Here is a 14,212-nt window from a genome sequence, read left to right as displayed (position 1 = left end):
AGACTATCACCAGCCTACTGAAAGGACTTAAAGAAATCAACATCACACAGAAAGATGGATTGAGCATGAATCAATGTTGGCAAGCACATAACCAAACAGACATGGAATTAAACAAGAAGAAAAAAAAATTACAAGCCAAATCAAAACTAAACCAAACGAAACCAACAAAGATTGTCTCTTAACCTGTTTTGTCAGAGCTGGTATTGATGGTATTGGTAGTGATGGAAGTGAAGGTAGTCTTTGCGCTGTCCTTGGTAGTAACAGATTTCTGCTTATTTTTCATGGCTTCCAGTGCTTTGAGCTTCTTGGCATGTTTAGTGCCTTTGTAGTGGGCCGCAGCCTGGCTCTACAAAGGAGAACAAAATGAACCATGCAATCAGGCTCATTTCTAAACTGGCATTCTCTGTATTAGTACAAATACAGACTACCTTTCAATAATGGGTACCACTTACATTATCCAAGTAGCGACCAAACAGAAAATTATAATTAGAATGATGCTTGGAAAACAATGGAAAAAGTACTAGAGCCACGCAAATTCAATTAATACAGTATATTACTGTATAACAGTAGATTAATTTCAGACCAAAATTAGGTTGTTTTAGTCTACCTTGCTACCATTAGTTTTTCTATTAAGATTTATGTTGCTTTCACATGAAAAAAAATAATTCTCAGGCAACAGGGAGGATGGCATTCTCCTCCCGATAGCTTTGTACTTTTACAGTTTGTATTTCAAACTAGAATGTTTATTAAAGCTTCCTTCAAAGAACAGTTTACTACTAACAGTGGTATCAGCAACTTCTCAGAAAAGACTGACAGTAAAAAAACAAACCAAAAATATCCCAGCCCAAAAGTAAAGCCCAAACGAAAGAAAGCAAAATATAAAATGCTCTGCAAAGCCCATCAGCAAAGACTTAACTGAATGTTAACTGATGTGTAATTATCTGTCTTTTTAAAAATAAATTTTAAAAAAAATTTAAAAAGAGAGGATTACTTTTGCTCACATGCTACAAAAGCTAGTGTTTGAAATTCAAAGCCAGGAGCATCCTTGCAAAGGAGAAAGCTCCCACAAATCCTGTCACAGTCCTAAATATATTTTGGCTACCTCACACTGCTAAACTAAAATATATTTGTATATGCACTGCTATTGAAATTCATGCATTACATTACAAATAACTTTATTATTTCAAGAGTTATTACTAAATTTATTCATTTATATGAATATATGCAAGTATATTTTAAGATTGGTATTTGAACTATTCAATTAAACATTATACAAAAAACACTAGAATTTGGATGAATATTCAGAGTTTTTTTCTTCACTAATTATTTAAAGTTCTAGAAGAAAGACAGTCTTTCAGATGATAAGTTGACAATATGAAAAATTGCTTATATCTTTCCTTTTGAACTTCAAACTTTATGGAAAGTAACTCCTTTATTACTTGAAAGAGAAGTTAAGACTTCAGATATGTAGTCAAAATCTAGCTATTACAGAATTTAAAAAAATAAAAGCAACAATTCTGGGCCAGCTCAAGGATTCATAAAGGTATTTTCTTTTTAGAAAATGTGAAACAATAGAAGATAGAACATAAAAGAAAGGTAAATGCTTTCTGTTGTGGAATCAAAAGAATCAAAACATATATATGGAATTTAGTGGCTGTAAACCTAAAGTATCAAATGGGATAAAAAGACACAATCATTCCAATTACTAAGCTGCTCATGCAGGTAGAAGAGTGCTGTATTATCTGGCATTTATTAGTCATTAGACTGTTATTTAATGCTATTTGTTGTCCCTAATTTTGGGGAGAGGAGTCCTAGTGACTACCACTCTAAGGATACATAGAGTGAATTATGATTTTCAGCTTACATGAAAAGTCTTGATTCCTTCCAGATGCCTGAGATTTGAAAAGCATAAGGTGAGTAAGAAAGAATTAGGAGCTCTTGTCTAAAACCAATTCACAATATATATGTAAGTGTATACATGTGTAGATATACATGCACGCGCACTCTTGGATATTAAGATGCATCATTCAGTTTGGTTGAAAAGCCAGTTTCTCTATACCTAAAATAATGTAAATATTGTATTAGGTACCCTTATTGAAAGAACACTGGACAGTGAAGTTTTTAATTAGAAACAACTTGAACAGAAACAGCACAATCATGCACCTTTTACAATTCTCAACACATAACATTGAGACATACTGTAAGCCAAATACAAACAGTCAGAGGATGTTAATTATAATTAAACCGAAAGACCAGTGTTAAGTTACAATGACGCATTAAAAATGACATAATACTGTACACCCTTGTGTTGCTATCATGTCAACTATTTTTAGAGTTTCTAGTCAAATTTAATCATCAGTCAGCTTCAGATTCTGACTGCAGGTTTTCCCCTAACTAACAGTGTCACTAGTCAAACATCTGAAACAAATTCACGACGTTTCTAGTCAAATTTAATCATCAGTCAGCTTCAGATTCTGACTGCACATTTTCCCCTAACTGTGTCACTAGTCAAACATCTGAAACATATTGACGAATGGTCCTTAATACTGAACTATGAATGCTGATATTAGTTTGATGCAAATCTCAACGTTCTTCACAGAATTGCTGGCAGAGAACCCTAAGTTTAGTTATTCTGCATCCACAGCTGTCTCTGAATTCTCTCAGGTATAATTCCACAAACCTCCTCTCAAGTTGTATGTTGAATGCTAAAGGAATATATAATGAGGGCCTTTGCAGAAATTGGTGACCTTTTTTTTGCTCTGAAATATATGAATGAAATTGCTCTAAAGTGGAAACACATTGCTCAAATTTACAGGTATGATAGCTGCTACTCAGAGCTGTCCATAACTCACTTCCCACAGAGTGCTGCTAGTTTACCCAGACGAATGAAATTGCTCTAAAGTGGAAACACATTGCTCAAATTTACAGGTATGATAGCTTGATAGCTGCTACTCAGAGTTGTCCATAACTCATTATTCAGTGAGTGCTGCTAGTTTACCCAGGCTCTACTTAAATAAGGTCTTCAAGTCTTTTTATTTCAAAGTTTAAATCTCCTTCCTCTGCAGGGACATGAAGCCATCTAAGCCTGTTTCCATATAACTGTAGCTGGCATGTTAATGGGGGTTCTATGTGAGAGCAAACAGATTGCTCCTAAGCATTTAATCAGCTCCAAATTAGATCATGCAGAACTTTTACAACTGAACTGGAACCCTAATTAAAAAGAAAAAAAAAAAAAAAGAATTCTGTCATTATCTTTCCTTGCAGAACTAAGATGTAGGAGATGCAAAAATATCCATAAATATATATTTTTCATCAAAGCAACATAAAATATGGTACCTCACTGAATAATGTCTTGCAGCCTTAAGAGGACCAAAATCATCCTTACTGCTTAAATGGCTTTTACTTGTAGCCTATAAAATTCATTGCTGAAAGACTATTCACTTGTAGTATGAATACAAAAGCTGGATAGATCATAAAATATAATTATTCCCAACTTTCATGCTGAATTAAGCAATAATAGGAGACAGCAGAAGAGTGGAAAAACAAGTTAAGTACTAGTTTTTGTTGCTAACCATGATGCTCAACTGAATAAAGAGAGTGTACCCTCTCAGAAAGGTGAGAAGGGTCTCCTTTCGCAACACTTTTACAAAAGAATACATTAGAAGAATACATTAGGAAAGAGCTTACTTTCTTCCTTCACCACAGTTTCCATGTTTGATGCACAGAATTAATCCTAGCACTGAGAACACAAATCACTGTCAGCTAACAACAGTGATGAAGCAGAGAAATATGTGAAATATTGCTGGTGTAATGTTATAGAGAACTTTAGAAAACTATATCCATTCTTGAAAATTAATGTCCAACATGAAAGTAAAAAGAATTTTATCATTATTTATTATAATAATGAATAATTATGCGAGATACAAAGAATATTAAATATGGTAATATTATTATATACCTAATATAATTATATAAATATATAATTTTAATAAATTTTTGTTATTACTTTTTATCTAACTTGAAAACTCAAGAATCCTTAAATAAATATTGAGGATCCTGATCCTGGAAATCACATGTAGACAAACTTGGGTCTGTGGGAACTACTTCAATGAAGTGGCAAAATGTCTGCTAGCAAATCATTTTTCAATGTTATTTGTAATGACTTCCTGCCTTTTTGAGCAGTACAAGTCAATTTAAGCATGTCCTAATATTTTCCTCTGGTTCTATGTACCAGTGTTAAATAATTAGGGACCTTTCTAAGCCATACATTTTATAACCTTGACAAATTGCTCAAATATAAAAAAGGATTTGTCTATAAAATCTTTCTGTATATTTATGTTATAACCACACAGATAAACATACTATAAAAGAATAAAAATACTGTATGCAGATGTGAACAGTTAGAAAACAGACCCGTAGTGTAAAACTCAGCTGTATTTTCCTTGCTTAAGTGCAGTATTGTACTACAATCACATCATATTACCAAGCAAATTGAAATGTGTAAAACACACTGAGAAAGATGAAATGTTTTAAACAACCCAGACAGTATTCTCTTACAATTACAGTCAACATATCTACATGGCAGTCTTCAAAATAAGTTTGTCTGCCTGACTAATGTACTTCACTGGATTATATGCCTTCTCACTTACATTCTTTAGGCAGTGGGCCAACAAAAACATTGTGCTTAGTTTTTGCATTGAGAAAAAAAAAACAGGTCTTGTCCTATTCTCAGAGACTTTTCAACTTTGCAGCACTGCATCTTCTTTTTCATATCCCTCCTGATCCACCTCATGTTACCATTCCTCTTACAGATAGTTTTCCTGCCTTAATCACCCCCTCTAGGCAACGCCTTTATAATGAAAGCCAGTTCAAACAAAAGAAACCTTTTGCAAAAGGTGTATTGAATATGTTCCACTGATTCTTCCTCACAAAATTAAATCCAACTATCTTGCATTATGTCTTTCTCCTTTCACAATGCATTTTGAAAAATATCTATTGTGGAGAAGGCTCCATGCTTTTATCGGGGTAGCAAGACTGCAGTCTGTCTGTGCCCTAAGAAAGCACAAAACTGAGAGAGCTGAGAGTGCTGGAAAATCTCTTCTGTCTGCCTGAGACTTCAGAAGTTCATGCCATCTTTTTTTTTTCTTTTTTTTTTTTTAACCAGCTGATGGATGCTGCCCTCACCTCTGTTATTATTCACAATAAAATAGTAGTAATTTTGGCTAATACATCAACTGATGTCAGGATTCTCCAGAACAAAAAACTCTAAAACAATTAAAAAAAATTAGGTTCCCAGTTCAAACTAATACTGTCAGTGAGCTGGCCACACACGGAAAGCAATAATACATAACTGCATAAGCCAAGAAGTCTTCTGTTCTTGATGAAGTCAGGGAAATTTCTTATGAGAGGTTTATCACACATTGTCATAATCTCTGAGTATAAATATTTTCCTATAGTTGGGCTGTCAATATGTACTTGAAAAAATAATTTTACTGGTGTCCTAAGCATACAAGAAAGTGATAAAATTCAAATGACCTTTATATTTTTGGAACAAGAGTGTCATTTTTTCTAGTGGCTCCAAAGCCTGGCCAGCCAGTGGCGACAGCATTGCCCAGGGAAGGTTGCAGGGAAAGATGCAGCTGAGACATCTGTATCCTACCAGTTAAGTGCCATTTACACAACCAGAGATGATCTCTATGGAACTTATCCAGTCAGTAAAGTGGAGAAGTTCACAGGGAGAGAGTCTAACAGCCCTGAGATGCCCAACACTTGGTTCAGCCCAAAGCAGGGCTCTAACAGTGAGAAACAGCTAAAAAATTTTGTAGAGGATTGTGCAGTCTTTTTCATAGAAATGTAGTTACTCTATTTAGCAGGTAAGCTTGTATATAAGTCAATATTAAATTTAAAAAAAATACTTTCTTACAAGTTTGTTTGCCCAGTGACTGCACATGGGAAATTCAGAATTACATATAAGTTCTGTGCTTAGCCACTAGAAAACAGAAAAACTCCACAGACTTTAGCACTTTCACAGGCATTGTACTTGAAACAGCTAATTACCTGTTCACGCCTTTGCAGAATAAGAGATTAAGTAAAAACATGTAATGTAATTTTTTTCAAGATGGTGTCAACATGATGACATGGTTCATATTGAACAAGTACCCTAATTTCTGCCTGATACATACAAATTCAATCTGCAGTCAACTATGGTGCAGATAAACATTGCCTATCAATATTTCTACCTTCTGCTAAGCTTACCTTTATCTTCTGAATTGTGCCACTTAAATTTTTTGTGCAGTCTATCACAACACAATTCTGTAATCTAATTACCTTATTCACTCATGTGTAATTGTGGTACTAAACACCAAGGATATGTTAACATGATTTCTTTCAGATATGTTCTGAGAAAAGGTTTTTCCCCCCAAACTGTGATCAATCAATTCACCCTTTCTCTAGAACCAAATATATTATAACAGTTCAAGAACCACAAAGGAAAACAACCCAAAATAATTCTCCATCATTATGGCAGAATAAAATGTCCCAATATATTATTCCCCAGGTATTTATCTTTCTATGGAAAGAAAACTCCCTCTTTCTACTTCCTCTTCTCCTTCCTAAAGCATTTATTCAGTATACTCATTAATGTAACCTGAGCCACACTGATCAGAGTGAATGAGTGTTCCTGAGCTCACTAGCACCCTTGCATAATTAATCTGCTCTACCCCACTCCCCATTCTTGGGCTTCTTCCAGAGTAATTTTGATAATGGTGAAAGATTACACCTGGCAAGAGCCTGCATCACACTGAGAGATTGGCAATGACACCATTTTATGGTAAAACCATCTATAGTTTAGCAAAATCAATTTCATCTTCATTATGAAAAAGAATATAATATTTTCATTATGGAAAGAAAAACTTGTTTTATCTTGGTCAGATGAAGAAGTTAAAAATTTCCTACTTAACTTCACTTGTTCCATAAGACAGTAGTTTTTTGATCATGCATCTGCTTGTACTGCCACTGTGACATTACCTGAAATAATTTAGACAAGATACAAAAATCTGCCTGAATATAACACACTGCATTCTGAGGCAACATACATTATGCCAAAATAATAAACTGAAGGGAATATAACTCAAGTAATCAATCAGTTCTCGTACCTGGCATTTTTTCTTTAAGGACACCAGTACTTCATGCAGCACAACAAATTTTTTTCACATGTTGAAATACAATAAACAGGCCATTCATTTTACCATCTATTTAATCATTTTTATTGTTAAGAAAAACCAGTTTTAAGCTTATTTTGACAAGGTTATCAAGTTCTACAATCTAGAATTTATATTTTCTGTCTTGAAAAGCAATATGGTTGTTTAGGGGGATGCTCTTTTGATGGGGAGATAAAATGTGGTCTTTTGAAAACTGCTGTCATCAATAAAATTAACTTAACATTTAATATAATATTTACTATATTAATTGGCAGCATAATTTATTTTCCCCATAACAAATCTTGCTGTAATTAGAGTTTCAAGAGAATATTAAACTCATTAGGTTTTTTTTTTCATTTAGATTAACCAAGTGATTAATCTCAGATTAATATTAGAACGATATAGAAAAAAAAAGTTAATCCATAAACACTGCTATGAGCCATGCGTATCATAAAATAAAGCATGTATTAATTCAGCTTAGTAAATGTAATATGCTTCCAGTTTTGAATCTGGAATTGATATATTCCAAATGGAGAACTTGAACAAATGATATGCACTACTGGTATTTTGTAGAAATGTACCCCAGATTCCTTGCACTAGCAGTGCACACCACCACATATTTTTATACATTGCATTAATAATGTAAATTTAGTTCAATAATCAGGTTATACACAAATTATGTTTGCTTCAAAACAACAGATCCTGTTGAACTCAACATCAATTTTCTGAATAGTGTTGAAAATTTCAGTTTTTTCTGGTGTCATCAAAAGAATGACAGTGTTGGATATGGAGCCAGCACCTGTTTGAATAAGTTTGTTCACAACACCTAATTGGAGTAAAGGGTCTACACAAACACTTACCTGCCCAGACACTCATTTAATTTAGAAATTTTCATTGTTTGAACACAACCCTCTCGATTCCCTCAGCATGCATCTTGTGAACTTATAACTAAAGAAAGTTGAGTAGGTGGGTTTGGAGTACCTTGTCTGAGTGCTTTCACCTGCTTTCTGTTGCCAAGGAAACTATTTCTGTCTGTTTACATTCACAATAAAAATCTCATTGAATTCTGAGTTTCTGATATTTTTTGCCTGAAGCAAAGCATCATGGCAGAGTGGTGGTCAGATACAAAGATACTACAAGAAATTTAATGGAAAACAGGAAAGGCTCAAAAAAGTGCATATTTAATTATTAATTCCATATGATTTGAACCTTATATTTGAAATTAAAAGCAAGTTAATATAGCTTCTATACACAAAACCATAAAAGAGAGTCCACAGAATTATTGTAACTGCTCCTAAACACAGTCTTAATACATCTATTGCAATAATTTATAATTAGTAGATGCTTTTCAAGTTTCAGTTTTGTGTTCAGAAAAATATTGATTTAACTTCCTGATTCTTTCATTAAAATATACAGTTAAACACATTTTTCATTTTGGATTCTCAAAATTATTTCAATAATTATTTTAATGTAAATTTTTCCGATGTCCTTTAAATCAGCTCCTACTCATAAGCAGAAATTCAAAACCTGCAATAAGAAATATAAATGCTCGAATTTCCTGATTACAACTCTATTTTATGTGAGCTTGACTGTAGGTTCCCTGGTTAAATCTCCAGCCTTCTTCTAGAAGGCTGTAAATATACATAAAATATCATTTGAACTTTTCCACTGTGAAAAGTTTGCACACATGAACAAAGACTGATAATTTAAGGATGGAAGAGTTTATAGATTCTTACATTCTCTTAATAGCTTGAAAGGCACCAAAGCCTTCTATGTGCAGTCATCCATAGAGAGGGAGTGCATTTCCTTTGAATAAAAGAACTCTTAGCCCACTAGTTTGCTTATTTAGACACATTTTGTATGTCTAAAAGAGTTCTATGCCAGTAATTTGCTTAAAAATCTCACAGGACTTCTCTCTGTAGGCAGAAATACAAATTGCATGAAAAAGGAAAAAAAAAAGAAAATAAGTAAAATGAATACATGCTACCTACTGGAAACAAAAGTAAATTTTTTATGTAATGAATCAATATAAATAGAATATAAATAGGTAAGTGGCAATAAAAACTAGGGCCATACCATGGAAGTAAATTTGCATTAAAACTAGTTTTATCTAAACATTTAACCAGGGAGAAAATATTTTGAGAAAAATAATCCAATATCCAGAGTGAACAAAGGTTTATAAACCTAGGGACTTGAAGATCAGTCAGTCTATAATACAGTTGTATTTATTCCCTTAAGTATTTTTATTTGTTTTGCCTTGTTTTCAGTCATCCTTGGGTGATTCTGTGATCACATTCAGGGCCTCAGTGAAGTTCACAAGACTAGTATGTACTCACAAGATTTGCCACTACTATCACAGGGTCAGAGTCTTACTACTTTGAATCATTACCTTAACACATACCTAGAGCACGCAGACCTGCTTGTGAGCAAGTCATTAAATCTGTCATTAAAGTTAGTAATTAAATAAATTAATATGGTTGGTTCTTAAAGTAATACATATATGTATTAGATCAAGTTGTTCCAAAAGTAGTGAAGGCTGAAAACTGGGTTTATTTAATGAGACATGTAGGCTGTTGTGCTACCATCAATACAGAAATGGCAATGATACCTTCCAGTACAAAGCTGACAGGTCAGAATCTTTTACTCCTTTAAGCTGTTAGGTTCCATGTAGGAAGCCACAGTTAGGGATATTAAATATTATACAAAACTTAAAGAGATCTTCTGACATCACTTAGCGTTTACACTGCAGTTTCTTTTGTCTCCTTCCTACAAAACTTTCTACTTATTTGATACTGAAATCTGAAAATCTGTTTTGTTTTGCTTTTTTTTCCTCCCATTGAACAAAACCAAATTGAAGATAAAAGAAACTGGCTGCAATCCTATAAACTTTACTGGATAAGAACAGTGCCTTTGAAATCAACTGGACATTTTAGATGTTGAAGTGCTATAGGACAATGTCTCAGAGATGTTCTATATTTCTACATTCGCTTTAATGTTTCTCATCTCCTCTAGTCAAGCACGGGTTAGCAGGTTAAAAACTGGAACAGTTATATGAAATTATAATGTGTATAATGTAAAAAAAAAGGTTAAACTAGACAGGTATAAAGGTCCTTTCTCATTTTAAAACCTAAGGCATTCATTTGGGCAGAGATTACTTAAAGAGTGAAATTTCCAAAAGGTACAGAAATTCAATGCTGACTCCAAAGTTTTTGGAGCAGGCAAATCTCTTCATATCTTTCCACAAAATTGATTAACAAGTTTATACTTATTTATTTGTTCTCTCTTGTTTTTATCTTGTTCCTCCTTTTGTTATGGCAGGGCTAAGGAAAAGATAGTAAGCCTTCCCCAGTCTGTAAAAAATTACTTTCGGAAAACTGTTTTCTTTAGTAAAAAACCTGTAGAGATTTCTGAACCTTCTTTGAATTAAATGGAAATAGGAATCTTTAACTTCACCTCCAATGATGAACTGAAACTGTGAACAGCTCTCAGTTGGGATCTGTGACGTCTCACTGCTGGGATAATTAGTATGCCTCAGTGTGCTTTGCAGCACCCCAAATATATGATGGAGCATGTTGTACTGAAAACTCTTATCTAAAAAACCAAGAACACTCAACAAGGAAATCTCCTTATGGGTTTCCAAGCTGGTGGTGTACCTTTGGAGTGTATGGACAATTTGAACTGATTTGGGCTCAGTGAGCTTCAGGATGATTTCTGGAGTTCAACCACTACTGAGTAAAGGTGAAACAACAATTTGGGGCAGCCATGTTCTTATGTCTATAGCTTTATAACTTTTAAAACTGATCCCTAAAAAATTTCTTTAATATGTTATGCTTAACATTACTATTAAATTGCATAAACCAGTAAGTTCTTTTTTCTCTTGGGTATGATATTCATGATTCTCTTGGGTATGATATTCATGATTTACTTTCTGCAAATAAATGCACAAATATGATTAGCTTTTGCAAATTGCTCCTTATTCTGTTAGTGGTAAGTAATTTTTATAATTCTGCAGCGTAAACAGATGCTATTTTCCACTACATATTCAGCTGTAATGAGCTAATTCAATGTGTTAAAAACAACAAAAGATCTTCAAGAATGAGGTATTTGCTTCAATATTCCAACCTCTTTTGAAATCTATGTTGAAATCACCAATGATAGGAAGTTAGAAAATTACTGTAGAAGCCCTGTTGCAAAAGAAGGGCTTTAGTTCATTTATTCAAATCCCAGCTGTGTTCTGTTACCTTCCTAACAGACATATTATCCATCATATTGATCCAAAAGTTATTTTTTGACCAGAGCTAATATGCTTCATTATTTTCTTGTAACAAAACAATATTTGGGCATGAGTTTTACAACTGTTTCAACATTCATGCTTATGAAATCATTATACACCAAAATCTAGAAACAATGAACCATGATATTTTCCTTGCCCTTTGGAAATGGCAAGGACCTCCTTGCTATGAAAGAGAGAAAAATAAAACCAAAACAGAAAGCAAACATGTCGAGTTTAGATTGTGTGGGTGAAATCCTGGCACCACTTAAGTCAACAAAATTGTTGACATTTATTTCACCCTGGACTGGCAATTGAAAGCAAGTGCAATACTCCATCTGGAAACAGTGTGAAGAATTTAAAGATGGACAGACAGCCTTTGACTAAGCCAACAAAACCAAATGTGCATCACATCAGTTGAGAAAAAAAAGTTTTGTTTTCACCACAAAAATGTGTTATAATCAACTTGGAATACGCTAAATGCTTAGCCTCACTATAGCATTTGTTTGAGTAACTGCATCATCTTGGTTAGCACTTTATAGTAATACTCAGATGCTACTGGTATCTTGTGCATAAATATAAGCTACAAAATAGTGAAAAATAAAAATTAAGAACATCAGAACAAAAAATATTAACTCAAATGGAAATGATTTGATTTTTCTGTTCTTTTTTACTAGATTTTACTTAACACTGCTAGAGACAACCATGGGAATATTTTCCAATTTCTTTTATATTCTAGCAAGCCTGTTTGAGAAAGGTAATTGTGTGTGTATATATATAAGTATTTATATAGTTACACACACAGCATGGGAAAGCTGCCATCTGACCAGAAATATAATATTGGATGGAAAGCTTTCCAGTGTGGAATTACACTTGAGAGATAGATATATATCCCCAGCAAACATCCAGCTATAAGAGACTCACAGTTTTGTCAGAGAGACCTAATCCATTGTCCTTTTCCTAGTGGGCTTCAAATTATTTGTGCAGCACTTTATGGACAGATATAAAGACACGATGGGTATCAGAAGCATCACATAATGATATCTAGGGAGTATAACATCAGAAGAAGGCAGATTATCATTAGAACTCTCAGTCTAAACTGAACTTTTGAGACTATTTTTCCATTTTAGATACTTTCTCACTTTTGATCTGAGAGCAAATTACATCTGAGTCCATCTCATAATAAAAATACAAACAAAATGTAGTAAAATTAAATAGACTAAATAAATAACTCAATTTATTTCCCAAAGACTGTGCTTTATAGTATAAATAATTTCAAGTATGACTGTTATTTTGACACAAATGAACCTTATATAGACTAAGAAAACAAGGACCCTACCTTGAAAAACCTTAAGGGTGTGAGTTCAGACCATGAATTTGGAATGTCTGAATGTGTGGTTATTTACAGTGCAAGAATTTCAGAAAACGACTTGATGTTAATGATAAAATCATCATCCTGTTTATTTATCCTTTGGTGCTGATAAAAGAGAATTATGCTTCTCCCCAGCCAAAGATCCTCAAGGGCCAGCCCATCACTCACCGGTTAGAAGTTATCATCACTTATCAGGTTGAAAATGTATCCTTGCACACACCAAAACAGCTTGCAGTGAAACACCAGGAGCCCCTGCATTGTCCTAAATGTAATTCATGTACTATTAACAACATACTGAAATGAAATGAGCTGCTGTTACCCACTCAGCCAAGGAAAATCTTGCTTCACAGCCATAGTTCACACCCCTCGGTTTGTTGTGAATATAGATACTAAATTAAAAATTCATATTTAGAATTGATGGGACCTCTTTTACAGAAAAAAGGAATCATGCCTGCAACATACACAGATGCTTATGACTGCAACAATCAGCTTCAATGCTTGAGTTAAAATTCATAGTGCAATTACTCTAAGTTTTTATACCTCCTCACTGAGACTCGATCTCTTACTATTCATGTCAGGAGCAGCCATAACAAATTGCCAACATGAGTATGTCAGTAGAGGTGGGGGGAATGAAGGCAAATACTTTTGACCTTCACCTTCCCATTCAGGGAATACAGAAATCAACATCTTTTGGATACAAGTAGACTTACAATCATTGCTAATTTTGAAAATCCAGATTTAAATCAGTTACCCATTTAAGCTATTCTAGAAGTGCTTCTCTCATTATTCCTTACTGCAACTACCAGAAAAAGGCTGATAGAATTCAGCCACTTTAACTTTGTAGGTTTTATTAGTGAGTAAGAAAAAAAATATTAATTAAGGCTGACTTTGGAGAAGATCTGAATCCTAAGTAACCCCAGCTGAACAATGTCATGATGAAAAACCTCCTCCCTGTTCAAGAAAAAGACTTGCACTGACCAGGGTAATGTATTTCAAGATTCTCTTTTCAAGACTTTCTGTTCTCTGGACTTGGACATACTTTCCTTGGGATAACTTTTTCTCAGGTTTCAACAAACAGCTTTATGATCATTCGGCATTAATAGCTCCTGGATGGCTCTAATTCTTCTCCTACTGTTTACTTTATCACCTGAAACTTTCAATTTCCCTAATCATCCGTTTCTGCCACTATACCCCAAATGTTAATCATGAACTGTGACAGACTCAGAATCTCCTTTTTTTTTCCACATATTCATCTCTTACTCTGCATCATTTCACCCATTACTCAGTATTGTTTATTTTTTTCTTCTGCTATATAGCTTCTTCTCACTCTTGCACACCTTAGAACAACACACCTCAGTGTGTGGACCAGAA

The 14,212-nt window shown here is 33.8% G+C and overlaps 1 protein-coding gene across 5 annotated transcripts in view; it reads right to left on the bottom strand.

Moving 5' to 3' along the window:
• The window catches only part of ZNF385D (zinc finger protein 385D), a 412,422-nt gene that overhangs the window by 61,913 nt on the left and 336,297 nt on the right, over positions 1-14,212 (bottom strand). For all 5 annotated transcript variants that reach the window (XM_039713027.1, XM_039713000.1, XM_039713010.1 and 2 more), the window contains one exon: positions 184-346. In XM_039713027.1, the coding sequence (XP_039568961.1) occupies positions 184-346 (163 nt within the window). The remainder of the gene's footprint in view (positions 1-183; positions 347-14,212) is intronic.

Source organism: Passer montanus, unplaced genomic scaffold (assembly GCF_014805655.1).
Source record: "Passer montanus isolate IOZ18808 unplaced genomic scaffold, ASM1480565v1 scaffold10, whole genome shotgun sequence".
Taxonomy (NCBI): Eukaryota; Metazoa; Chordata; class Aves; order Passeriformes; family Passeridae; genus Passer; species Passer montanus.
The sequence above is the reverse complement of the archived record's forward strand: the minus strand, read 5'-3'. Positions and strand labels throughout refer to the sequence as shown.